We start from the raw sequence: 26,294 nt of genomic DNA, 5'->3' as shown, positions 1-26,294 counted from the left end.
ATGGCCCAGTCCCTGTGCCCGCCGCTCTCCGGGTCCTGGGTGCTCCCCACGTGCTGGGGCGCAGCTCAGCAACCTCCCCGTTCCGACACGGGCTGCGGCTGCTCCCCTGCCTCGTCCCCGACCTCCTGGGGCAGCGCCCCGGGCGGCAGCCCCGTGCCGAGCCCGGGTCGGCCCTGCACTCGCGCAGCCCCTCGCGCTCCTCGCGCCGGGCGGCGCGGCGCCCGGAGCAGCCGCCTGGGCGTCGGGCAGCGGCAGAGCGCCAGCGAGCGCGAGAAGCTGCGCATGCGCACGCTCGCCCGCGCCCTGCACGAGCTGCGCCGCTTCCTGCCGCCGTCCGTGGCGCCCGCCGGCCAGAGCCTGACCAAGATCGAGACGCTGCGCCTGGCCATCCGCTACATCGGCCACCTGTCGGCCGTGCTGGGCCTCAGCGAGGAGAGCCTACGGCGCCGGCGACGCGGCGACGCGGCGCTCGCTCAGGGTTGCCTGCTCTGCCCCGGCGGCGGCCCTGTGCCGGCGCAGGCGCGCGGGTCGGGCCTGGGTTCGACCGCCCGCGCCGTGGGGGCCTGGGGGTCTCCGCCCGCCTGTCCCGGGGCCCCAGCGGCGCCCGCGCCGGTGCTCTACGACGAGGCGGCGTGCCTGGAAGGGCTGGCGACGGGGCCGGACGCCTCGTCTCCGGTTAGTATCTCCCGCCCCCGCCGTCGTGGGGGCGCCCCCCACTGGGCGCGCAGCCTGGCCTCTGCACGCGCTCCTGAGAGCGTCACGGCCGGCGTACCCGGGGTGCCCAAGCGGTGACGGGAGGGAAGGGACGCGCAGGGGGCAGGGCTCCCTGAGAGTGGAGCCCACGAGCGCTGAGAGCCGCGCTCTTCCCTGCCCCCCCCTCAGCTCTTTCCGTGCCACGCGCTGCCCCAGCTGGAGACCTGGATGTCCCTCTCGCCCCTGGAGTGGCCACCGGCCTGAATAGTCGAAGTAACGCCTGACAGACAAGGGGCGCAGTGAGCACTGCGGCCTTGTTGGCCTCGGCACCTTCGAAGGGGTTCCTCTCAGACTCCCTGTCCTGGCCGCGGGCGCCGGCGAGGCTGGCACGGGCACCCCTGCGGGTGGGAGCCTGTCCCCCCAGCACCACCTACCCCAGCCCCTCCCACCGTGGGACCCACAGAGCAGACACTTTGAGGCAGCCTGGAAGTTCTGCTTCATACGTAGTTATTTATTTGTGAATAAAGTGCTCGTGTCAATTGGCAAGTTCCTCTTTCTTTGCGTGGACGCAAAGCTCCCTCCGTCTTCTCCAGAGGAGGATGTAGGGAAGTTGGGAGGGTTTCTTGCAGTCTTCGCCCCCGGCGCCGTCGGTTCAGCCTGGTCAGCCCAGAACAGGGTGGGGGGCGGGGCTTCCCATGGAAACGTGGCAGAAAATGGCGTCTGTCCGTCTTGTCTTTGAACCTGGTGCGCGGCTGGAAAAAACCAAAGTACCTGCAGACAGTGCATCTCCATTAGTATTTATTGTATCGGGCTCTTTACACATTTTAAACTCAGAAAAACCATTTTGCAGAAGCCTAAACCAAGGAGCAACACTCTGGCGCTGGCAGGATTTGTCAGCAGCTCCATTCATTCTGAGGTGGAGGGGACACCACCTCCATCCAAGGGGACGTTTCTGTGCCCCGAGTCCCCATTCCCCCTGGCCTGGACCCTGGGATTGTCCCATCTCCCTTCCCTCAGGTTTCTCTCCCTGGTGGTTTAGGGACAAAAAATAACGTCAGTGAGATAATTTTGAGTTTATGGAAACGTGACCTCCCCGAGGCCCAGATGAGATGACAGGGCCATTGGGCTACACGCAAGTCCACACCACTGACCCAGAACCAGGCCCAGCCGCACACCCCCGTCTACGCTGGCTGGGTTCAGATTACGGAGGGGAAGTGTGGGCCCAGCAGCCTGGCTTGGGTCAGGGGGTCTGGCGAGCAGCCAGGCCCGGTGGGGGAGGTGGGCGAGGGGACACAGGGTCCGTGTGCCAGGGTCCTCGGCCCTCTGTGGATACCTAGCTCTCCCACCCCCTCCAGCTGCTTTGAAACACAGGCCTTGTTATTTGTTTGTTGTTTTTTTAAGTCCTTAATTCAGATAAAATTTACATCCTTTAGAGTTCGTCTGGATGGTTTGTGTATACGCGTAGAGTCATGCCGCTGGCAGCCGCTCATTTTAGAACGTTTTCTTCACCTCCCAAAGGAGAAACCCTCTGAAACGTAATGTTTAATTAAGCAGTGTCACCCCAATAAATCCAATACAATTTTTTTTTTTGAAAAAGGAAACCATCCCCATTAGCAGTCACTCCCCCACGATGCCACGCCTGCGCCCCACCCCCGCTCACTGCCCTACTTTCTCTGTAGATCTGCCTGTTGTGAGCATTTCGGGGGAATGGATCTCACCATATACGTGGGGCATTGTGTCTGGCTTTTCGCACTTAACATAAGGTTTTCAAGGTTCATTGTGTTGTCTGTATAACAGTCTAGCGGTTCCTTTCTTTTTCTCTTTTCTTTTTTGCCCCGTAGTATTCCGTTGTATTTACAGACCACAGTCTATTTATCCATTGCTGTTGATGGGCTTGTTTTGACCCCACGTCTCGGATCCTTCCCAGGGCTCCTGCCTCGGCCCGGAGGGGCTGCAATTGCTGGTGGGGTGGGGCTCGCTGCCGGCCCTTCGGGTGTGCCCTGGCCACATTTGGCTTTGGAGAGCGGGAGCCCAAAGCGCAGGTGGGACCTTACCCCTTCACGGAACGCCCCCACTTTCCTGGGCCTCCATCCTGTTGTCACGCTGCCCTCCCACGGCCCTCAGGGGGGTGGATGGATGTTTTCTCCAGGAACCTAAACAGGTTTAGAAAATCTGTTTGCATGGCAAAGGACCCGTGGCTTAGGAGGGCGAATTAAAGTTATTAGCAAGTCTTTTCACAGATAAGTGGGGCTAGTCCGCCAGCTCCCCCTGCGGAGGGATCCCCCTCCCTGCCAGAGCTGGGGCCTCCTGCCGTTTATTAGCACCTAGGTGTGGTTTTCATTAACAGGTCTCTGCTAATAAGCAGGAGGACTGGAGATGAGAAGGGTACCTCCCACCGTTCCTCGCCCCCACCCCTTCCTGGGCCAGCCCCTTCTCAGCGGAACGTGCACGGCCATTCAAAGGGACAGGACAGTCACCAGCGTCCAGGTAGGTGAGCCGTGGACACGTGCTCCCTCTCACCTCTCAGCTAACCTGTGGGGTAAGACCCAGCTAACGGGCCATCTTAAGGACAGCAATGTGACGTAGGGAGGAGGGTAACGGACAACATGTTCGTATAAATGTTCAGTGGTAGCCTTGGGGTTGGGTCCCTATGTGACCCCAGAGCCTGTGCGCTCACTCACGGGGGCACAGCCTCTTGGGCGGCTGAACGCCAGCCTGTCTCAAGGACAGAGGGCACCGGCTGCCAGCTCACCTCACGCGCGGCCCTGGCAGGGCGCCCTGGTGCGGAGCAGCCTGGACGGTGGGAGAGGGTGACACATCGGCCCCGGGGGCGCCCACCGGGCCGGCCTGCTGACTCTGGTCACCGCGCGCCAACAGTGCTTGCCTAGCCCCACGGGGGGGAGCTCACGTGATGGAGGAGCACGCATGTTTAGAGCAGCGACCGTGGGCCAGGCTCTGTGTGTAGGATGATAGGTTCACCATCTAATTTCAAGGCATTTTAGCCTCAGAGCCGGGACGAGGCAGGTAGGTGTGTGCTATCTTACCAGTCAGGATGTGGAAGGTTGAGATCGTCACAAAACTAGTACGTGGCTGTTGCGGTGGGGACAGCTGTGGGTGGTGGGCGGCACTTCTGCTCTTTAGAACAGCCCTGGTGGCAAGTGGGCGTGCGTGCGTGTGTTCCAGGTGTAAAATACGGCTCCGCGTGCAGGTGGGCAGGAAACATGCTTCTGCATGTCGACTGCACACGTTCGGGCTGGGACAGGTGCTGTGTAAACGCTGGCGCTGGAGGGGCCGGTGCTTTAAGGAGGGGCCACTAAGCCGATCACACTCAGGGACATGCCGGGGTCACACTGTGAATCTGGGTGGGGATCAGAGGAAGGGGAGTGTCTCTGTCTGGGACCCCTTCATCCAGGGGACATTCAGCTAGTTGGTGCCAGCGCCGTGAGGGAGGTGCGCCGCCAACAAGGAGCAAGTGTGTGACCCAGGGGAAGGGACACACGAGAAGCTGCCGTCACCAACCCTGTGTGCAGCCGGCTGTGGGTGGGCAGGTTATCCTGGAGGCCGCGACCGGTCAATGCCCTGCAGTTCTCAAGCCCGCCACTCGGTGTCCTCGGAGAGGCGCACGCAGCCCTTGCCCTGCTGGGACCCTTCATCCAGTTTTCCTGGAAAGGGCGGTTTCCGAAGAAGACAAAGGCGCCTCTCTGCCCGCTCCTGGGCCCCTCAGGCCCTCCAGTCTCCTCTCGGTTCCGGGCCAGCCGGCCAGGGCAGTCGTGGCACGGTGCCTGCCCGCCACCTCACCTGGCACCTCTGCCTCTCACACCCGTGTGACCTCAGGCACTCGACCAACCAGCCTGGGCCTCAGTCTCTCCAAGGCGATTCCGTAAAGGTTGTGGGGCAGCACAGAGGGACGGGGAGTGGGAGGGGAAAGACGGGGGCCACACAGTAGCTGGGGTGGGCTGGGCGTCCTGCTCGGTTGAGCAGAGGGGCCCCGGGCCCATCGGGCGGGCCTCCCCAGAGGGCCTGGGACGCTGGTGGACTGCGTTGCCTGAGCCTGGAAACAGTATCGCTGTTTATTTGGGTGACACATCTGTCCGCCTGGGGGCTCAGACAAGTGGCACAGTCATTGAAACAACTGAAAATAGTCCCTCTCTGCGGGGGTCCCTGTCGGCAAGTCCAGCCCCGGGGACCTCCTGAGCTGCAGCCCTTTGTCACCAACCCTCTTCCCTCCAGGGCCTCTCGGGGCGAGGCCTGCCTGCTGCTGGGGCCCCTTCAGGGAGCCCGGGGCGGCGTCCCAGTCACTTCTTGACGTTCTCTCTCTGGAGGAGCAAGGAATACCTCCGCAGCCGGGTCCAGTGCTCCTGCTCCTTCACCTGGTGCTCCAGCTTCTGAAACCTGGGGCCACACGGTTGGAGATGAGAAGAGCCTGCTTTGTGCCGTGCCCCCCACCTGCCCCCAGGTCCCGAGGGCAGACCTTGACCGCCCTGTGCTATACATTCTCCAAGCGACGCAGGTCTGCTTCCTCTCTGAGTCCTCAGGACTCAGCAGGGGGCACAGCGGGCCCCCGAAACACCTTTACTGAAGGAGTGAGGGGTGGCTTTCCAAATCACGAGGTACACGCACAGTAACAAACTCGAACTTAGGAACTGAAGTCTGTGAGCACGGAACGACAGTAGACACGTCAGGATGCCAACACGCCGTTTCACAAGCGTTCCTTGAGCATCTGCCAGTGACACACTGGTGCAAGCACTGGGAAGACCAACGTGACCACAACAGCCGGTCCCTGTCCCCAGTGAGTAAGAGCACTTGGGACAGGAGGCATCTAAGTGCCACAGAGGTCAAGTGCAGAAAGGAGGATGAGAACCGTAGCCTGGGGAGGGCCCCCAGGAGAGAGCTTGACTTCAGTCTTTAAAAAATAAGAAGGCGTTTTTGTTTGTTTGTTTGTTTAAATAACAAATGAGTGCATATTCACCTGCCTTTCAAATGCATGGGACAGCTGCAGTCTGCCCAGTCCCCGCTTCGCTCCCACAAAGACTTGGACTTCCAGGAGCCTGACTGTGTGCACGTTTGGCGTCTGTGCATCTATAGATAATTTTTAGGGAATCATCCCTTTGTTTCCCAAGGAAAGCAAAGGAAAGGAAGGGTGGGCCCACGGTTTCCTCTCTGAGGACCCTAACAAAGGGAGTTGGAACACCATCCCTTACCCTCCTCCAGCCTCAAGAGAAGCTTCCCCTGGTGTCCACACAGGGCCTGCCCAGCCCCTCACCAAGGGAGCCACCTGCCTGTGGGCCCCGGGTCTGCCGGGTCACCCCAGACGCCCACTTACGGCAGAAAGCTGGGCAGGTAGAACCTAGACTGTGCGTGGCCTGTATTCCACAGGGAATAAAGGGAGACGGACAGGCAGGAGAGACAGGCTCTGTTTCTGTCTGTTTCCTGGTGGCCTGAAATTTCTCTCTCGTGGTCAAAGTTTGGCCCAACTGGGATGGGAGCAGAAGCCAGGCTGAGGGGCGGGCGGGTGGCGGCACACTTGGCACCAGCCGGCCGCCTCTCAGAGCCCGGAAGGCGGGCTCCGTTCCACGCTGCTGCTTACGAAAGCCCCAGGGCAGATTTTGTGAAAACACTTTGGACAGACTGTTGCAGGTCTGCAACTTTGACTCTATTGCCACATGAACCCGTTGCCTTAAAATTTCACCTAGTTTTAGGGCCAGTGGAAAACTTCCAGGCTCAAGCTATAAATACAAAAAAAAAAAAAAATTAAAATCTTTGAGGTGTACACAGAGCGTGCGATAAGCAGTGAGAGGAAAATGGTCATGACAGATCCTGGTTGTGAGCAGGAGGGGGTTCGCCGGAGTCGTTTTCAAAGCCCCAGGCGTCAGCCTCAGCGCAGTGAGGACAGAAGCGCCTTCGCTCAATCATCGTGTTTCCCAGCTTATCGCTGGGCCCCAACTCAGAAGACGGGTTGCGACAAGGGGTGTGATTGGAGCACTGTGATTAGGTCTCCGTAGGGGCTCCTCCGAGCAGGGCTGCCACAACCACACAGTGCGCCCCTCCCGGCCCCTGCAGGGTCCCTGGACCCAGCAGCACTACCCGGAGCACCCGCTACTCCGATAGCCCCCCGCTGTGCCCGTGTCTCCTGTGCCCCCCACCCCGTCAGCCCCGCCGGCTCCAGCCCTCTTCCCTCCGCAGTGTCCCTGGGGGCAGTCTTCCCCCGCAGCCGGCACTGTGGGCCCAGGGAGGCTGGGTGGGGTCCTGGGAGCTGAGCTGGGTTGGGAGGGGGGAGAGACACTTGGGAGCCAGCAGGTGGGAGAGACCACAGACAGTCAGGGCAGAAGGGACTGTCTCCTCCTCCGAGCAGGTGAAAGCGAACACGAAGCGTGGTCTCAACACAGCAGACACGCGAGGGAAACACCTGGAAGGACGTGCACTAACACGTGAATGGCGGTGCGGGGATTGTGGAGTATTTAGATTTTCCCCTTCGTATCGTCTTAGTCTCTCAATTTCTACAAGCGCATGTATAATGTATCATCAAAAATGAGTATCGCTTTTTGTAATGGGGAATTACTCCGTTACGGTGGTAGGTCTGCTCTTGAGCCATGTTCAAGGGCTCAGCAGGGGTCTGAGCCCTAACCGCCACCCACACCGTGGTCAGCGGGAGAAGGCAAGTGCCTAACACACCACACGTCCAGAGGGTGGAGAAAGGACAGGGCGTGCGGATGGCTGGCTCCAGGGGTCCTGCGGGCTCCGGTGTGGCTGCTCCCTCTGCTGCTGAGTGCGCAGCAGCCAGGGATGCTGTGTGTACCTGGGCCTGACTCTTCCAGGGAAGCTTCTGGAGCCCAGTGGGGCCGTGGGCTGGGCGTGGTTGGCAGGCCCCAGCTTGCCAGCCCCTGCTCGAGACTGATAACCAAATAAGGCCCTCCTTTCCCACGGGCCTGAACTCATTCCTCCTTTTCTGCTGGTCGGAAGGGGAATTGGGCTCTGAGGGGAGCATTAGGTGCTGGAAGGGCCTCTGTGCCGTCCAGCCAACCCCACTGTTCCTCACCCAGGCCACGGCCGGGGCGCGCAGGAGAACCAGGACTGTACCTCTTCTGGAGGAAGCTCTCGCATCTCTCCTCCAAGGACAGTGCCTGGGGCCAGGACGCGCTGCCCGGCAGGTCAGCCTGAGGGATGCTGCAGTTTCTTGAGATGTCCTCCAGCAGCGGGTAGGCAGCAAAATGAAAATAGAAGACAGATTTGGGGATGTCCCTGGCCTCGCTGGTGGCCTCCGCTCCATCTGGACGGTCCCCTGAGATGAGACAAGAGCGCCGTGTTCTGTGTGAGGGTTCCTCGCTGAGGTCGCGGTGGATCCGGGGGCTGCTCTCTGCTTACAAAGGCTGGGTCCCAGGGGCTGGGCTGGGAGGGGCCCGCTTGCTCTGAAGGAGCAGAGAGAGGGCCTGCCAGGTGTGTCATGAGAGTGTCTGCTGAGGGCTCTGGGCTGTGGTGGAGGGGACAGAGAGCGGGGAGCAGGCTGGGTGGGTCACCCGAGGCTCTGTGAGGGGACTGAGGAAGTAAGTCGGGGAAATGGTCACCAGGCCACAGGTCCGGGCAGCGCCCGCATGGTCCCCGGGCCATACCTCGGAGCAGGAAATACGGCTGGTGCGCAGACACGACAAACACAGGCTTCCAGGGGGCTGCCAGGTGGAAGGGTCGGGGGGGAGCAAAGCCGCAGACGATCTGAGGCCCAGCCACATCCAGCAGGTGCACAGAGCCGTTCCTGGAGAAGACCAGCACCTGGGAACAGAGGTGGCAGAGGGGGACTTCTCGACCCTGTCACTCGCCCCAGTGTGGAGTCGGAGAAGCAGCTGGCCATCAGGAATGAAAACAGGGAGAACTCGGGTGCTCCCGGGCATGCGGCCTCTGGACCATGCTCAGGACAGCGGTGGGAATGTGGCGTCTGCCCCTGCGGGGACACCGGCGGCAGCAGGCCCTCATCTAGGCGCCGCGTCTGTCCCTCGTTTGCCCTGGCTTCCCTTTCCAGTACCCCCAGCTCCTCTCTTGCAGGGCTGGCCTTCGCTGCGACCTGGGTCCACATCCCGGCTGATGCGCCTCCTCTGCCTCCTCAGGGACCCTGTTCCATGTGGTGGCCATGCCTAACCCTCCTCTGCAGATGAACTTCGAAACTCACCCCGATCTTTCAGACACCCTCCCCAGCCCTGCATCTGCCTCCAGCTGCCACCCTGCTCCCCGCCTGCACTCTCAGCCCCCGCCCCCACGCCTCCACCCGTGCTGCCACCTGTCCTGATCACAAGAGCGTGAGGAGCCTACCATGCCAGGTAAGGGTTGGACCGGGGCCACTGCGCAGACAGCTTCGTCCGGGTGCTTCGCTGGCCTGCAGAAAGCAAGACCCGTAGGCGCTCACCCTGGAGGAGTTTTAAAGGGTTGCCATCCTCTCCCAGGCAAATATCCTGGGTAAAGTCTTGTACATAAGCACCAGGAAGTAGGTTGGAGACTGTTCACAGCGCGGCCCAAACCTCCATTGTTAGTGCGTGAGCAGTCACGGTGCACGCACAGCGGGACTCGCCAGAGCAGTGAGGACAGCTGTAGCTGAGGACGTCCTCCCAGAGGCCTCTCCAGAACGTTGCACAGCACGTGGCAGAATAAACAGCATTTAAAAGTACGTCGGAGAGCACAGACTGTCACGCGGTTTACCTGCTCTCATATGCACAGCTGACAATGTACTGCTTGGAGGTACAGGCCTGTGGACATGCTCATTCTTAAAGGAAAGCAAAGGAATGCACTGAGGAAGGCAGTGTGGTGGATTTAAAAAAAAAAAATGGGCACAATGTTTGGCAGCAGCTCCCACCAAAATATGGAGTCTGTCTTTGCGCTGCTTGAACGCAGGTGTGGCGATGTGACACGCTCTGTCCAGGGTGGCTCCAGCCCAGGCTGGGAAAGCATTTGCATGGGGCGGCTGCTGGGCGACGCAGCCTGACAGGGCCCGCAGGCAAGGCCGCTGGCAGGAGAACCAGTGCCTGGGCCACCAGCCTGCCAGTCTGCCAGCCACCAGCAACGTGAGTGAGGCCAACTCCACCCGCCCGGCCGGCTTGGCCCAGCCTGTGCTGCCCACGGCTGCAGGCACGTGTGCGAGTCGCAGCGAGGCCGGCGGAAGGAGCGCCCCGCTGAGCCCGGACCACGTCAGCCTGCAGAATCGGGCTAAGCAGCAGCAGTTCCCTTAAGCCATGTGGCCGTGTGGCGGGTTGTCGCATGCAGCAGCGGGTGGTGGATGAGGCGGTTGGTTCCCTTGGAGGAGTGGGGGAGCGTGTGATCAGGGAGAAGAACACCGCTGAATGGGAACTGAATCAGAGGTGACCTCCTTCTTAAGCTTCCTGGTGGTTGCTCAGGTGTGTATCTTGCTCTCCATCTCCCTCCATCTCTCCCCACACGCGCACACACGCTAAATACACACACATTGTATAGATCGTTTGCACACATAAACTACTTCACAGTTTTAAAAAGAGAGAGAGAGAGAGGTCCTTGGGGAAACTGATAACAGGCTATTTTGGAGAAATGATCCTCGTCTTGGCCCTGTGGGATGTGAGAGGTGGCGTCTGTGCCATCCTGCCATTTTGTTAGGAGAGCGTTACATACGTCGGTGTGTAGAAGACTGGTGGTACCCCGAGGCTTGTCAGGAGACGGGGGACAGTGACCACAGAGAGCTGGCCAGCCAGCGTCTTGCTGCCCTTTTCCCTGTCGTCCCTGCAAAGCCACCCACCTCTCAACCAGCGTGCGGATTGTGGGTCCTTGGGTCCTGCTGGCAGCCACCAGGTGGAGAGAAGCGTCTGTGCACAGCACCACACAGGTCACTTGGGATGTCACTGGACCCTCGGGATACACGTTCCGTCCTTCATGGACTACGAACCATTTCAGGAAGTGAATGCTTTGGCAGACACATCCCTCAGGAAGAGCGACCACGCCGAGAGGGGACCCTGCAGAGAGCAGCCACAGGCGCAGGTCGGAAACGGGACCGAGCGATGCAGCCCCGGGCGCGGGGCCTGGGAGGGCAAAACCGAGCAAGGAGCGCCCCCTTCAGGGGACCCTTCGGAGAGCAGAGGGCAGCTGGGTGGGGAGAACCAAACGCACAGAAGAGCAGAGTCAAGAATTTATCAATATTCAGAAAATCGAGAACAAGCTATTGGGCAAGGGATTGTGGAATTAGGAACCTTCTTCTGCCCTCGAAGTAGTTTTTGCTGTTACTGTAATGCTGTGGGTGCGATCAAAAAAATTCAGGGGGGCCTTTAGAACTGCACGGAGAATGTCCCCCTATTTGAAACAACTGCTGCATCCTTGAGGAGGAAACAGCCCAGGTGAGGAAGGCACCCCTCTGACCTGGCAGAGCCCCCGAGAACGGCCAGCTCCGCTGTATGGCCGTGCGCGCTCCAGAGAGCGGCACCGGCTGGAGGGCCACCAGGGAGGAAGGCCACCCCGGCTCTCAAATGCCAATCCACCGAGTCATCCTCCACCTTTGTTTTAGAAGCTTGGTTAGAGGGAGACGCTCCCTTAGAGGCTGATCAATTTAAGGTAAAGAGAGCCCATTGACTTTTGTCACCTACGAAGCTGGATCAAGGGCCCTGGCTGGGACTGCACCAAGGTGCCCCCCAACCCAGAACAGCTGCTGGCCTGAAGTCTGTCACTTGATAGGTCTCTTCGCTTCCATAGCAATGAGGTTCCTGCTGTCAGGGCACCAGGGTATGGCTGGAAGAGCAGGAAGGAAGAGACTGGCTTGTTTTGAGAGTGTGGAGGTGGGAGGAGGGGGCTGGGCCGCGTGCTGGAAGGCCGCGGTGAAGGCACTGGCTGGGCTTCTGGGGCCAGGCCAAGGGGGACGGGGTGGCAGCGCACGTTGTGTTCAGTAGTGTCTGTTGAGTGAATGACTGACAGGAGAGCAGGACCAGCCCCCGAGGGGCCTTGAAGAGCCGAGGGGCTTAGCAACCGGAGACGCAGCCAGGTGCCGGGCAGAGGCGGGGGCTCACCTTTGGCCAGGTCCCACAGTGTGAGCACGCCGTCCTCGCAGGCCAGCACCAGGTAGGAGCAGCAGCAGCTGAGCAGAGACAGGGCAATGGGCGCGGCACAGGGCCACACGCCCTCGGGCTCTAGTGGGGAGGACACCGCTCACCAGGCTGACCCCCACACCCTGCCTTCGCCTCCCCCTGCACAGCCTGAGGCGCAGGCTGGCCTGCCCCTCTGGGACATGGGCAGGAGTGCGTCTGGGCTCGCCACCGCGCTCTGCCCGCGCGGCACTGTCTCCTGCTCAGGGTAATGCAACAGGCCGCGCTGCCGTTAGACCCCGGCGCACGCCCGGTGAGCGCTGGCGCTGTCGGGAGCACTTCCGCCGAGAAAGCGGCCGCTTGGCCCCCCGGTCACACGGGCAGTCAGCACCAGAGCTGGATACAGATGCCAGGCTGCCTCGCAAGGAGAGGAGTTCCTGCTTTGTGAATGTTTCAGCGTGACTTTGGAAGTATAGTTCCAAAGTGTGGCTTAAGTGTGCAGCTCAAGGAATTTCCACAGAGTCAACTTGCTCGGGTAAATGCCTCCGTAAATTTGTAAAAAACCAACAGATGGCCACCCACATTTCCTAAGTGCCTTCCCATTTCAAAGAGCTTTCAACTATCTAGGTTTTGCTATGGATGGTGCAACGCATCAGCTCCGTGCTTCAGATGAGAAGCCGGAGGCCGGGGGTTGGGATGTCAGCTGGCTGGCCTGAGACCGCTGGGCAGTGACGGGGACTCCGCGGCCCAGCCTGCCCTCTCTTCACCTTAGCTGACTAAGGAGCCCTGACGGGGCTTTGTCCCTATTGACCTGTTATCTTTAAGAAACACGACCGTTGGGAGATAGAGCCCTGGGTCACGGCACCGCCACCACACACAGCTGGCTTCCCCTAAAGCCACACTGATGTGTCAGCCACAGGCTCTTGGCTAAGCAGGAGGAGGACACATACCGACTTTATCCTTCAGGGTTCTGTTCAGTGAATAGAGGAAGAAGTTGTGGTGTCCCATCCAGTGTACACCAATGACACCGGCCACCCCTGGGAAAGGGGGGAGAGGCTGTCACGTGAGGAGTCTGGGCGGCCTTTGGTTTGTGGGGACGGTGTTCATCCGAGGGAAGTCGGTTTGAAATCAAAAGTGGTTCTAATGGGCAGCTCACAACGCCTGGGTGAGCTCCCTGGTGGGGGCGGGGGGTGTGTGGCTGGGCACCCCCAGGAGGCCCAGTGCCCTTCCTGGGAAGGGATAGTGGTCACAACTGCCCTCAGCTGCTTTCACAGCTTCTAGGTCATACGTGTGCATTTGGCCCTCAGTGTCTTAAGTCACATCTCCTACCAAGTGAATTCATATCCCAAAGCAGCCTGGTGGGGCGTGTGCGACCCCGCTCTGTGGCGAGTCACTCCATGTAGACAGAGCCTGCGCCCGTTCTCGGGGGGTGTGGGCCGCAGCCGACACCCGCCAGCTGTCACCTCGTCCTCGCCCCCGACGAGGGTGCGCTGTGCGCAACGCCTCTAGGAGGGCCTGCCGAGGCCGCCCCCAGGGTGACTGGCCGGTTGCCCAGGACAGCCACCTGCGTGTGTTCACTTACCTGAGGGGCTCTTGACCTCTGCTGGCATCTGAATCACGCAGCTCGCGAGGAGGAAGTGGAACGTGGCCATACTGGGGGAGAGAGAGGCCCGGTCAGAGCCGTGGCAGACCCGGGGCGGCGCGGGGTGGGGCTGGCAGTCTCGGTGCTAGAACCAGGGGTGGGTAGTTGGGAGGGGCCTTCCCGGGGGCACGGAGCCACGAGGCAAATGGCATTCTGGGTGCTGGCCCTGGGGGGTGAGGGCAGGGTAGGCGGAGCCGCGGGGGGCTCTCTGGGCAGGGCCAGCACCCAGCCCTGGGCAGGGCCACCCCTGACCTTGGGGAAGACCTTTAATGACCAGACTTGGGCGATGCACCCGAATGCTCTCTTATCTTGGGGGCAAAACCACCAGCGCTGGGCTAAGAAATTGGCGTGTGCTCTCTTTTTTTTAAAGCCCCAATTTCCTGCTGTAGAGGGTCTGTAGCTCTCTGTGGTGGCAGCTGGCAGCTGCTGGGGCTTCGTTCGCCCTGGGACGCTGGGTCCCGGAGCGAGCACATGCAAGGAGCACTGGAGAGCACGGTGAGAGCTCTCACTCCCACATGGAACAGGGCTGCCCGAGGGGCACAGGAGCTGTGAGGGCAGCTGCTTCCGTAAGCCGCTCAGCAGACGGTCCAGGGCGGGGGCGCAGTTTTTGCAGTCGCAGCACAGGCGGAGTGAGGCCTGCCTACTGACCAGGGTTAGAAGGTGATGCCTCTGGATCATTACACACCACAGGGTGGATATGAAGACAGGTGGCAGCAGTGGTGACCTAGAGTTCTAAGTCTAGGGTCTTCTCTGTTGATAGTCAGAAAAACACTTGTAAGAGCTGGTATCACACATAAAATAGTATAATGCGCTCCGCTGGTCATCTGCACAGCTACCTATTTCTTGTGACATCCACATTCTCAGACTTTGTGCTAACTCTATGCCGTCGCCACACGGCTCCTCAAAAGACCTGCTGGCGGTCCCAGGAAGACGCCGCAAACCAGACGGCGCCCTGACAGCCGGGGCCGACGCCCCCGGGGAGGCCCAGGGCCGTGGGGTGGCTGGCGCACCTGGGCGGCCCCTCCTCGCTGTCCCCGTCCAGGGACTCCTTGTACATGGCGTTGAAGATGGCGGCCTGCTGCTCCCACTGGCTGTCCTTGATGAAGTGGTTGTGCCCTGAGCCCAGCCCGTAGCAGCCCTCGACCTTTGCAAAGACTTCCAGGGGGCTCTTGAATGTGGTCCCTAGGTGGAAAGTATTCCGCAGTTGGTCAGACCATTCAGCTCCCCCTTCCTGTTTTTCCCTCCCTCCCCCACGCTTCCCAGGGGCCTGCAGAATCCCTCCCCCTCAGGGCTCTGGCCTGTGACCCCTCCGTGAGCCCGGTGTTGTCCTTCCTTCCCAGCTTCTCCCCTGCCCCGTGTGTTCAGGAAGCCCAGGCCGCCCGCTACCCCCACCCATCACGTCCTCATTCCAAAGGAGGCCCAGGAAGTGTCCGCAAGCCCAGCAAGGCCCCGGGCCGCCAGCGCCATCAGTAGTGAGCACTGCGGAAGACCCCTCCCCGCAACCAGGCAGTGCCGCCTCTTCTGGTGCTTGCGTTCACAACTACCTCCCGTTTCAGAACCTCCTTCCTCTATCACTCACTCTCCTTGTCACTCCTCTCTTCCCAGCAACCTTTCACTTCCTGCCTTTCATCCATCCCTAAATGCACAGTAAAACTGAGGGATGTCTTCTCTGGGTTCACGCCCCAACTTTCAGAAGCCTGCACTCGTCGGGAAGTGCCCGGCTCCCTCAAGTGGCTGGGGTGCTCCCCGAGTGGCTCGGGTCCCCTCCACCAGGCAGCCACTGTCTTCAGCTTCTTACGTGACTGCCGAGGAGCAGGCCCCTCTTTATAAACTAACAGTGGCATGTGCCACGCTGGTGGGTCTCCAGCTGCGGTCCCAGGTCCACAGGGATCTATCTCACAGGGTCCAGGGGCGACTGGTTAGAAATGCAGGTCCCCAGGCCCCGCCCCAGGCCAACTGCAACAGACACTGTGGGTGGGGGCCCTGTGATTGGGCTTTAGCAAGGCCTCCAGCTGGGTCCGACCCAGCTACCTTGCAGTTTTGCTCCACAAAATACCTTGGTGATCTCTTCCAATGTGTTCTATGGGCCTTCCTCACCGCTTGCTGCTTCTTTTCATTTATTAACCCTGTTTCTTATGGTGACACATAACACGTTCAGAAAAGTGTGTAAAAATGTGTACCTTCATTAACTATTACAAAGCAAACATCTGGCTCTACTCAGGTCAGAAGGCAGAGCATTGCCCGTCTGCTGCCGCAACCGCCCGGGAAGAGCCCGGCCATTCTCCTGGCTTTTATGGGACAACTTCACCAGTTATTTTACTTTGCTGTGCAGGCATGCACCTACATACTGTTGCTCTGTTAACAATGTTTGCCTTGCTAAACATCGTTGGTGGCCGTTATCCGTGTTGTTGCGTAGAGCTCTAGTTTGTTCCTTTTCATTGCTGTATAGTATTCCACCGAGTGCCGAGAATCTGCTGTTGATGGGCATTTCCGTGGTTTCATGTTTGATGCTGTCAGAAATCTCGTCACTGTTACCATTCTTGTGCGTATCTCCTGGGGGGCTTTCCCCTGCAGACCTGTCAGCTATATGCCTAGACGTAGGGCGACCAGTTCATCCTGGTTTGCTCCGGGGTTTCCTAGTTATAACACTAAAAGCCACATATCCCAGGAAATGCCTCTGTCCCAGGGAAACTGGGATGGTGGGGCTCCCTGCCTGGGAGTGTCAATGCTGGGTCACAGGATATAAATTTTATCTTCAGCATTACTGGATAATGCCAAACTGTTTTCCAAAGTGGCTGCCTCAGTCCTTATTGCCAACTGCAGCAGGTGGGAGGTGTGCTTGTTCTACATCCTCACTGCCCTGGTGTGGTCGGTCTCTCATAATTTTAGCCACCCTGGTGGGCGAGAGTGATATCTCTTAGTTAACCGGCCCTTCCCTGATAACTAACCACGTTGGGTACCTTTTCATATGTTAATTGTCCATTTGCATAATCTCTTGCCTGTTTGATACTGGATTATCTGTCTTTTTCTTAATAATTTGTAGGAATCCTTTATATATTCTGCATAGGAGCCATTTGAAAGAGTGAGGCAGGGGTCAGCCTCACTTTTGTTCCCATGCGGACCCCTGGCACCACTTGCTGAGAGGAACGCCCTTCGCCGCTGCCCAGCGGCACGGCTGGTGTCGGGCGCGTGTGCCCCTCGGCGCCGGGGCTGCTCTGCCTCTTGGGCCCGTTCCATTCACCTGGGTTTTACCTGCTGTTTCCGTCTGTCTTTCCATATTTTACATACACGTTTCTGTCTATGTGTTATCCACTCATTTATTTTTATATCTGACCTTAATTATTGTAGCTCTGTCTCCATTAACTACTTGATCTATCTGTATCTATAGCTTTATAATAAATCTTGATGGAGCAAACCTTATCATCAGGGTCTTCTACAAGAGTGATTTGGCTCTTCTTGGCCTCTTGCATCCCCCACTTTGTTTTTAATGGTTGCAAAGTATCCCTTTGTATGAGTGTACCAGACTTGATCTAACCAGCCATTTGCCTCCATAAATAACTTTGCAGTGACCATTCTTGTAGCTTTGTCTTTGAGGTCACATGCGAGTACCGAGAAGGTACACTGTATGCTCTGCCTACAGTGGACTCCCAGCCCCGTGCCTCTTGACAAACTCCCATTGTTTTATTACATGTCGTTTCCACTTCACAGTGACAAGCTGCTGCAGGAACTTGACTCTTGTTTGTATCAGAGAGTGTCTCGTAAACAGGTGTCATTATATTCAGCACGTTGTGTCGCTGTCAGCTGCAGCACCTATTGGTGACGTGAGCGAGGGCCTCACCGTGCTGACGAACGGACTGACACAGGGATGCGGGAAGGAGTGAGCTCGGCCCGCACCCAGGAAAGAGACCTCTCTCTCCTGACCTCCCAGTTCTGTTCGTTCCCTGCGGTTTCGTAACATGGAGAATGTTTGCCTTTAGGTCCCAGAGGTTATGACTTAAAAAAATTTCCTCTTTAGAATTGCACTTGTAACTTAGATGTGGCTGCTAATAAATAGAAAAGATGGGCAATGTGGGAAAAGGCAAAGAAAGAGCGAGCGGAGAAAGCAACGGCAAAAGGACAGAGAGTAGCAGTGGAAATGTGCTGACCTGTAATTGGTTTGGGCGGTTTGATCTTCATTATGTGAACTGGAACACTCAGCTTAACGTCCCCTCTAAAACAAACGTTTACATCCTACAATGAGGAAAAAGCACAGCTAATAAGTCAACAAAGAAGATGAAACACAATCGTTCAAAACACTCATGTCAAAGAAGGCAGAAGGGGAAAGGAAGAAAAACAGGTGGAACAACAGAGAGCACATAGAAAAGTGCCCAAACATGGCAATATCACATTAACTATAAATGGCCTAAACACCCCAATTAAAAGATAGAGTTTGTCAGAGTGTATAAAAAGGCAAGACCCAAATATATAGTGTCAAAAAGAAATTCATTTTAAATATAAAGACACAGATATATTAAAAGTATAGAAAAAGATACATCTTGTAAAACTAGGCAGAATTTTGAATGAAAAGAGACGGTGGGCTTTTGCCAAAAATGTTACTTGTGCCGATTTTACAAAAATACGTGACCCTGTGGGTGCATTGCTAGGCTCCCCACCCTGCCCCAGTCCCAGGGCTTCGGAAGGGGTCCCACTTTTTAGCCTCCCTGCCAGGGGGCCCGCCCCTGGACGCTCGACTTGGGGCGGTTGTCCTCATGGGTGGGGACCGTCTCCAGGGACATGAGGCACAAGATTTTGTGCCAGGGGATCTGAAAACAGTGCCGTGGTGGGGCATTTGGGAGCATATTTGATATTTAAAGTAAATTTCAAGTCAAAATAAAAATATCTGTACCATGGAACTCAAATCTCTCTGGGCATTGTCTTTAACGTTTCTCACCATTTCTAAATTATCTGAAGCCATGGGATCAAGAGTGTTCTAAGAAGGAAAACAAAAAATTAATTCACAGTGGGCTTGCTGTATGTCCCCCACCTGCTTCGATCTTCTGAGGGCTCTCTCTTCCCCCCAGTTACTCCTGGGAGTCGGGAACCCATTTGGTAGCCACGGAGGAGCGATATCTGTGCGGTCCCTGGGCCGGCAGGGTTTTAACACATGATCCCTGTGCTTTAGGATCTTAAAGTGGAGTTGGGGAAACGAGAGATAGTGGATGAACAGAGGTAAGATCCGGTGGGAGACCACTGCAGAAGTCTAAGGGGGAGCGGCCAGTTCTGACTGGCAAAATGCTTTGGTGACATTGGCAGTTTTATTTAACTCTAACTGTAACAGTCCCAGGGCTACCGCTGGGACTGTGAGTTACAGTGGCAATAGTTGGCTGCCCCTCAGTGTATGGAAACTGAGTTACGATGAGAAAGCACCCCCGTTCCAAGGTGCTTTTCCCCGTTGGGTCATAAATGAACCCCTCCAAAAGCATATCTGTTGGGCACTGAGTATGAAACTGGGGGCGGGGCGGGGGCTGGTCGATAAAAAGAAGCGGGGGGTATAGTCTTAACAACCCGGAAACTTGTCACGCAGTTAAGACAAGAGGGCTTTCATGCATAACAAGATAGCTAAAAATCGAGGCGGCGTGTGGGAGGTGTCCAAGAAGAGCTACAAAGAATAGATTCTGTAGGAGCTCCGAGGAGGACGAGCTCTGGGCTGGTGTTGCTCACTGCGGCGCAGGGCCGCGCCCGGTGGAGACACCCGCCGGGGAGACAGGCGCTTCTCCGCAGCCCCTCAGCGAGCTGGCAGTGGATGTGAATCTCCGCCTTGGTCTCCTAAGTCAATCATTTCATAAGTCTTTAGTGCCTAATAAATAGGTTTTAAAGGCATACTCATTAATATTCGTTGTCAAAAATAATAGTAAGTGCCCGCTGGGTAGAAGAGCAAATTGTCGTAAAGTAATATTTACCAAGGAACTCTACCTGGTAGGGGGAAACATAGCACTTAAAGACCTGCTGTTTCCTACCAGTTGGGGCTGTTTGACTTTTTTCTTTGGATTTGTAGTGACTTGAGGGTGTTCCACCTCCTTGAGCCAAGACTCCTTGGGCAATTTGTACACATCCAGCCAAGTATCCCCAGCTCCTGCATTGGGAAACCAAGGGGCCATTGAGCAATGGCAGGCAGGCGCCAAGTGTCCTCTGAGAAACGGCCCGTCTTCTCAGGACCTCTGACACGGAAACCAGCAGACACCTCGGAACAGCGGGGCCTCACCCCCAGAGCCACGGCGCCTGCGCTGACCCAGCCGTCGCTAGCCGTACTCTGCCAGGCCTGGCCCCGCAAGTGGCAGGTGCCACTGACCCTTTGTCTCCCAGCAATGGCTGCCTGGGGAGACAGGCACAACGCAGAATCAGTAACCAACCAGGCACGGCTGAGGAAGTTGAGATCTGGGAGCCATGCCCCCAGAGAAGTCTTCTGACCAACATTTGGGGAGATGACAGCCCCCAGGGGTTTGTGGGACTTCAGCTTGTCATATGCTCAGCTTCCATGCCGGACACCTGCCAGCCCGGAGGTGGCTGCTTTCACCTGGGGTGGCTTCCTGGCTAAAAGTTTCCTAAAAGAAAGTGATCGCATGGACCCCTTGACTTCAGGCTTCTGGCATCCAGTACTGCGAGAAAACAAATATCTGCTGTTTCAAGCCACCCAGTTGTGGACTCTGTTCTGGCAGCTCTAGGAATCTGCTACGAAACAAAAGCTGCTGTTAATGCAGAGAACATTATGAAATGCACGTCTTCCTCAGGCACTTTGCAGTTGAGGGGCCTGGACAAGACTATAAATAGAAGCCCATAAAGCATGTGTCTAAATATTTAAAAGTTAAAAATCAAGCTAACAATCCACTTGGAAAAAAATAGGTTCTATCACCATAGTCATAATCGCAACAGGCAGGACCCCCTGGTACATGCTGTGCTTGGTGGGCAAAACTTGAAGGCAAAACAAGGCATGTGCAGAGTCTCGACTATCTCCCCCACAGGAGTTGACCAATTGCTGTGGTGGTTTCAACGGATATCCAAAAACTCAGTGACCCTCCTGGCTCCCGGAATGGCATTTAAATCCTGTCCCCATCAGTGTGGGCTGACTCAGCGACTTGCTTCTGACGGAGCTGGGACAGGGAAAGCGGTGGCTCAGCAGTGGGGGAACCTGGCGATGCCACTTCAAGGGCAAGGTGGACATCAGCGGTGGTGAGCCATGTTGCTGTCACATCCCCCTGACATGAAGCAATGAAAAGAGCCCTTCACCTCTGTGTCTCGTCCCCCAAAATCCTTACCCCCAGCGGCATGAGAAAAACTCAGACAAACTGAAACTGAGGGACACGGCACAAAATACCTGACCGGTACCCTTCAGACGTCAAGGTCATGAAAAACAAGGAAAGACCAAGACACAGTCACAGATAGGAGTAGATTAAGGAGACAAGGTGACTGAATGCAATATAGTATCCTGGATTGAGCCCTGGAGCAAAAAAAAAAACTAGATTAGTAGAAAAACTGGTGAAATCTGCGGGGGGTTGGGGCGGGGAACCCCACTTGCAGTTAATAGTATTAAGCCGATGTTATTTGCTTAAGTTTGACAAATGCACCAGGGCTGTGGTCAATGTTGGTGTTGGGGACACTGGCTAAAGGGTGGGAGAACTCTGTCTTTGCAACTGTTCTGTAGACGATGTCTACATAAGAGGCCTGGGCAAAAGAAGGGCTTATCTAGAAGAGACTGCAAATCAGGACTTGCCTTGGAGGAGGAAAGCTGCAAAGTCCCCTCCATAAGAGATCTCCAAATTGATACAGGGCATTTGCTTGCTGGTGTCATCCTGAAAAGAAGAAAGAAGCTGCTAGAGCAAGGTTGCCTGGTGACAGAGCAGGGCACGTGTCCGGCCGGGTGTGGTTCCCACCCAGGAACATAAATCCTTTCAAAACGTGAGGCACGGGGGCCCTGGCCAGGTAGCTCAGCTGGCTAGAGCATTGTCTGAATACCCCACGTGTGGGTTTGACCCTCAGTCAGGGCACATGCAAGAATCCACTAATGAATGTGTCATTAAGTGGAACAACAAATTGATGGTTTTCTCTCCCCGGTCCCGTTCTTCTCTCTCTTAAAAAAAAAAAATCAGTAAGAAAAAATTAATGTAAAAAAAAAAAAGTAACCTTGACTTGCTACAGCTTGTGGCCCAGCTAGAGGAACTTACCGCTTCATTGATAGTTTTGATGAAGAAAAGACCATCCTTGTAAAGGTAGAACAGTCTAATGATACCTGAAGCAGAAACATAAATAAGAATATAAGACAGAGAAGTGAGCCCAAGAAGAACCGAACTTCCTCTTGGACTCTCTGACGTTGTCCTCCAGGCTCATGCCTTCTCGGGCCTCCTCCCTGGGCCCTCCACCGCCCGCGGCCGCGGCCTCGGCCTTCCTGTCTTCCTCCACCGCACTTGAATGTCCCAGTAGTTCTGCCTCCTGGCCGTCTCTGCCCACGGGGCCCGTGGCCAGTCCTCTTCTCCTGGGAGCCTCCCGGGAGCCCTCTGGCTACAGCAGCCCCTTCCCTGACTTCTGTCCCCTGACTCGGTCATCATCCCACTGCCTCCTGTTGTCATCCATCTGTGTCCTGTGGGTGTTTTCTGTTCCTCTAGCGAGTTCACAGATCCCCTGAGGGAAAGGATCAGGTCTCTCTCTTCTACATGCCTCACCTCTCAACGCCCAAGAAGCTTCTCACACAGTTGAGTTTGTTGATTTAATACGTAATGTCTGTCATCCTAATTCCCGTTTAGCTTGCGGGCTCCACTACGGGATCCTGATCCACCGTGACTTCTTGCCTCTTTCTTCAGGTGCCCGCCAGACACTCTTAACCTGCCCCTCCACCCGTGACACAGACCTCGCAAAGGCAAGCAGCCCACCAGGGTGAGCCCAGCTCAGCCCAGCAACCTCCATGGGACGCCTGCGCTGCGACCACGCATGTGCTCGGCCGACCTGGCCGCCTCCGCCCTCCGAGTCATCACACTGCGGGTCACACAGACGTGAAACTGACCAGACACAGTGGGATTTATTTTGAACTAATATTACCCTCAGAGGAAACCTGCAAAACTAGCACAAGAGAATCGCCGTATGCCCCTCACCTCATGCCCCCTGATGTCAGCCTCTCAGGAAATCAGCAGGCGGTTTTTCCTGCCACGCCCTCGGGCCAGACCAGCCTGCGTTCTCTCCCCAGGGACTGCGGTGCTTCTCCCCAGTCGCCCCGCCTCTCGCTGGGCTTTTTCAAACTCCTACGGGTGTGCCTGTCCTAAACTGTCAGTCAGGCCAGGCCACCCCTGTCCTTCCCTGTGCTCCTGTCCCCTGGAGGGAGGGCCCTGCCTGCCCGCAGGCTGGGGGGGTGGAAAAAGCCAGCCCTGGTTCGTGTGGGCTGCACGACTGCGGAGGGCCCACCGAGCGTGGACTCCGGGGCCCCACTGCCTGGTTCGAATCCTGCCTGTGCCACTTACTTCCTGTGTTCCCTCAGGTTAAGTTACTGAACCTCTGTGCCTCAGTTGCCTCTTCTGAAAAGCAGGGGTGATAAATTATACTTAGCTCCCAGGGCTGTTGTGAGGGTTAAATGGACCAAATATGGGAAATGTTGGAAGAGTGCCTAGCATGCCATGCTGTTCTGTGGGTGTTTGTTACCACAATACCATGTGACCAGGGAGAGGGTGCCACGTGAGGCCCCGCCCACACCTGGGAAGGAAATAAGATTGAACAGCAGACTACAGGTACGTGTAAAATAGGGAAGATGAAGAACGAGTACCCATTCCATCCACAGGAGCAACAAGTACTTCGGTCCCCAAATCTGTGGCCCAGATGGACGTGACTCCAACCTTCAGTTTATCCCAAACATATATTTGTTTAGCATTGTACAGACTATAGATGGAGAATCCTTTGGCTCCTCCAATAAACACATAGTCTTGGGAAATAGCCATACAATTTGGCACGTTGTTGAGCTGTGAGATAAAAAGAAAGAAAGAAAGAAATATAAGCCAACATTTCAAAGAGGGATGTGCCAGTATATGGCCCTTCCTCGATATAATACTACCATCCCCAAGCATAGGGCTCAGCTCAGTGTCTCGCCCACATACCAAGAAGGGGCCCGAGGACATAGCGCAGCAGAGATGAATGTGTGTTCACTACACTGAGCATGGCTGTGGGCCCCGCGATGCGCGGACAAGCGGCCCAGTTCCCTGTGTTCATCTGTAACGCTGTGGAAAGAGCCATCACTGAGGCACGGGCAGGTTCTCCACCAGCAAGCCAGAGGGTGATTCTTACATTCGGAAAGATTTTAAAATAACAAGAGCTGCACGTAAAAGACCTTCTGCGCAATCCTCTCAGTGAGCCAGATCACCCATTTCCCCAGACAGTCAGCTTGCCTAGCATCTTTCAAAAATGCAGCTGTCATACTGAAGGAAGGTTCCTGGCGGGGAGGCCCTTCCTGGATTAGGTGTTTTCAGTTTATGAACACTCAGCCGAGGGCACAGGGATCCCTGGTCAGATGCTGCATACCTTGCTCTGGAAAACTGGAGGGTAGATGGTGGGCTGGACCCGGCTGAGCTCAGCCTCCCGCAGCCTGTCCCTCTCCTCGATAATTTCCCACGACTGGTCGAACAGGAGGTTCACCAGCTTGTTGATCATTCGGTAAGGCTGAGGCAGGGAGTGCAACTCCTCATGTGGATCCTTGAAGACACAAACCCCTGCATCCTCCTTCAGCAAGTCCTTCTCTGTTGGGGACGGCACCTCCAGCTGTCCCTTTTGTGTTAAAAAGGGCAGCCTCATCTTCTGGGCTCGCCTTGCGAGAGGGGATGACATCACAGGAAGCAGCACTGCGACCGGCTCTGCGACTCGGAAGAGCTGATGGGAGAAGTAAGCAGAGGTACTTGGAGAAAATGGGGGAGGGAAAACAGTAGCATCTTCTCTAGCGCATGAGTCCACTGGGAGTCTTTATTCTAGAGACAGGCACTTTCCATATTTATTATGGGATTGTTACCACATTGCTAAGATATGCTCTTATTTTCTTTTGAATTTTTAAAAATTGATGTGAGAAAGAAACAGCAGTTTGTTGATGGATTAATTGGTTGATTCTTGTATGTGCCCTGACTAGGGATTGAACTCACAACCTTGGCATATCAGGACGATGCTCTAACCAACTGAGCTGCCCAGCCAGGGCCCTGTGATATGCCCTTCATGTTAGTAAGGACATCAGCACAGACAGGTATTGACTAGTCACATCTTCCAGGCCAGCGCTGGATGCGGCGTGCTAGCAGGGAAACAAAGGAAGCTGGCAGTCTTGTCACCTCTCTCCCCCTACTGATAAGAGAGAGGCTGGCTGTCTTTTTTCCCCAAAGGGGATGCACCCTCCCTCCCACTACTCATGTCTTCTCCTGGTTCTTCCTTCTCTGCAGATGGCTGTGCCCCAGCCAGCTGAGGAATGAGGCATGACTTCTCCTCTTCTCTCTCTTCAACCAGAGGCATGTCAAGCATGTCGAATAATTGCTGTCTAACTTGTGTTGCGCTTACCTATTGTGTCCCTCACTAACCTCATACCTGGGCCCAGAGCTTAGCACTGTGGTGTGGGGCGCAGGGCCAGCACTGAACAAATTTTTTTGTGGCAGTGCTGCCCTGTCCTGGGATATGATCTTGGAGAATACCTCTGGCTCTCTTCTAGGTACTTCCCTGTGCAAAGGATGAGTGAATTTGTGGGGTGGAAAGATCACACCATCGCAAAGCCTAGGTGCTTCCTTCTGGGGTCTAGGCCACATTCAGGGGAGCTACGCTCCTGAAATTTACTGCCCAAACGCTGCCTGCAAGTCTCTTCCCCAGCTTTTCTCCCAGCTGCCAGTGAGTGCACCCCTAGACCTGACGGGTGTCCCAGGCATGGCTGTTTGCAGGGCTTTGGGCAGACTTGGATGTGGCTTTGGAGCATCCACCCCTGTGGGCAACGCCCCTCTTAGTGGTGCGGCAGGGAGCCAGGAATGGGATGGGAAGGGGGTGGGAAGGACTGGGGCCAGCCCCCCCTGCAGCGCAGTATTGCCTGAAACAACACCTAGATCATTATGAAAGTGTGCTTGTCCAGATAGCAGAACGGATCGTATTGTATTTAACAATGTGTTACTTCGATTTGAAACTTTTAAATACATGGTATGTGGGTCTCTGTTGGTACTTCTATACCCCGCCCCCCGCCCTCGCCGGGCCTGCGAGTGTTCCGGGCAGGCCTGCACAATGGGACTCTAAGATTACAAAAATAGGCGACGTTACTTTGTGATTGTAGGGGGTACCTTTTATAAAATTGCTGCTGTGGAATGGATGGGGTTCGCTGTCTTTAAGCCCCGCAGGAGAGGTGTTCAGTCGTGCGATGTCCTTGTAATCTATTTTTGCCCCCACTTGGGTCGTGTTAACCGTTTTAGGATTTCTCCGAGCGGCAATCTTCATTCCGTGTTCCCTAATCCTAACAGGAAACTCTCCCAGTTTTACCCGGCTCCCAAGCTAGAAATACACCCCTCGGATTGGCAATCTCTCTCCTCTAACCATGTGCTCCCCCAGACCTGGCGGCAGGTGTTGCTCCAGGAGACCGAGGCACAGACCTGGGAAATTATTAGGCCCTTTAGTCCCTAAGCAGAAGTTCGGGGGAATCTCCTCCATTCGGGATCCCACCTGTGGCTCCTGGGACTCGGGGTCCGCGGGGAGGCGCGGGGCGTCCCGGGAACGCCCGAGACCGGGAGACGGCCCCCCAGAACCCCTCTAGGAATTTCTGGATGCAGGGGGAGTCCAAGGGCACGTGGGAAGCTGCTGCACCGCAGAGCCTAAGCGGGGGTTTAGCTCACCTGGCTCGCGGCGTGGCGTTGCCTTAGGAACCGCAACTTCCGGCCCCTACCGGAAGCCCGCGAGGTCGCACTGCGGGAGGTGCGCCCGCCCTACGGAAG

The 26,294-nt window shown here is 56.5% G+C and overlaps 2 protein-coding genes across 3 annotated transcripts; one reads left to right on the top strand and one right to left on the bottom strand.

The window, feature by feature from the left end:
- Positions 1–957, top strand: MESP1 (mesoderm posterior bHLH transcription factor 1). The gene is made up of 2 exons (XM_054577593.1): positions 1–675; positions 883–957. Exons 1-2 carry the CDS (start codon positions 1–3, stop codon positions 955–957), a joined length of 750 nt encoding a protein of 249 aa, XP_054433568.1.
- A 4,031-nt stretch (positions 958–4,988) lies between these two features.
- On the bottom strand, positions 4,989–24,198 carry WDR93 (WD repeat domain 93). Of its 2 annotated transcripts, none has more exons than XM_054577590.1 (16): positions 23,881–24,198; positions 23,132–23,324; positions 21,549–21,613; positions 21,098–21,176; positions 19,347–19,462; positions 18,281–18,319; positions 17,496–17,580; positions 14,361–14,532; positions 13,291–13,361; positions 12,659–12,745; positions 11,694–11,813; positions 10,439–10,652; positions 8,992–9,055; positions 8,301–8,457; positions 7,771–7,972; positions 4,989–5,085 (listed from the first exon to the last, which is right to left on the bottom strand). In XM_054577590.1, the coding sequence occupies exons 1-16, from the start codon at positions 24,181–24,183 to the stop codon at positions 4,989–4,991; spliced, it is 2,064 nt and encodes a 687-aa protein (XP_054433565.1). In that variant the 5' UTR covers positions 24,184–24,198. The 2 variants fall into 2 exon arrangements, with proteins under 2 accessions (XP_054433565.1, XP_054433564.1); XM_054577589.1 differs by having other exon boundaries at positions 10,439–10,568; positions 23,881–24,183.
- Between the last annotated feature and the right edge of the window lie 2,096 nt (positions 24,199–26,294).

This window comes from Pteronotus mesoamericanus, unplaced genomic scaffold, assembly GCF_021234165.1.
Source record: "Pteronotus mesoamericanus isolate MK-2021 breed Mesoamerican mustached bat unplaced genomic scaffold, CSHL_Meso_final contig_438, whole genome shotgun sequence".
Taxonomy (NCBI): Eukaryota; Metazoa; Chordata; class Mammalia; order Chiroptera; family Mormoopidae; genus Pteronotus; species Pteronotus mesoamericanus.
The sequence above is the reverse complement of the archived record's forward strand: the minus strand, read 5'-3'. Positions and strand labels throughout refer to the sequence as shown.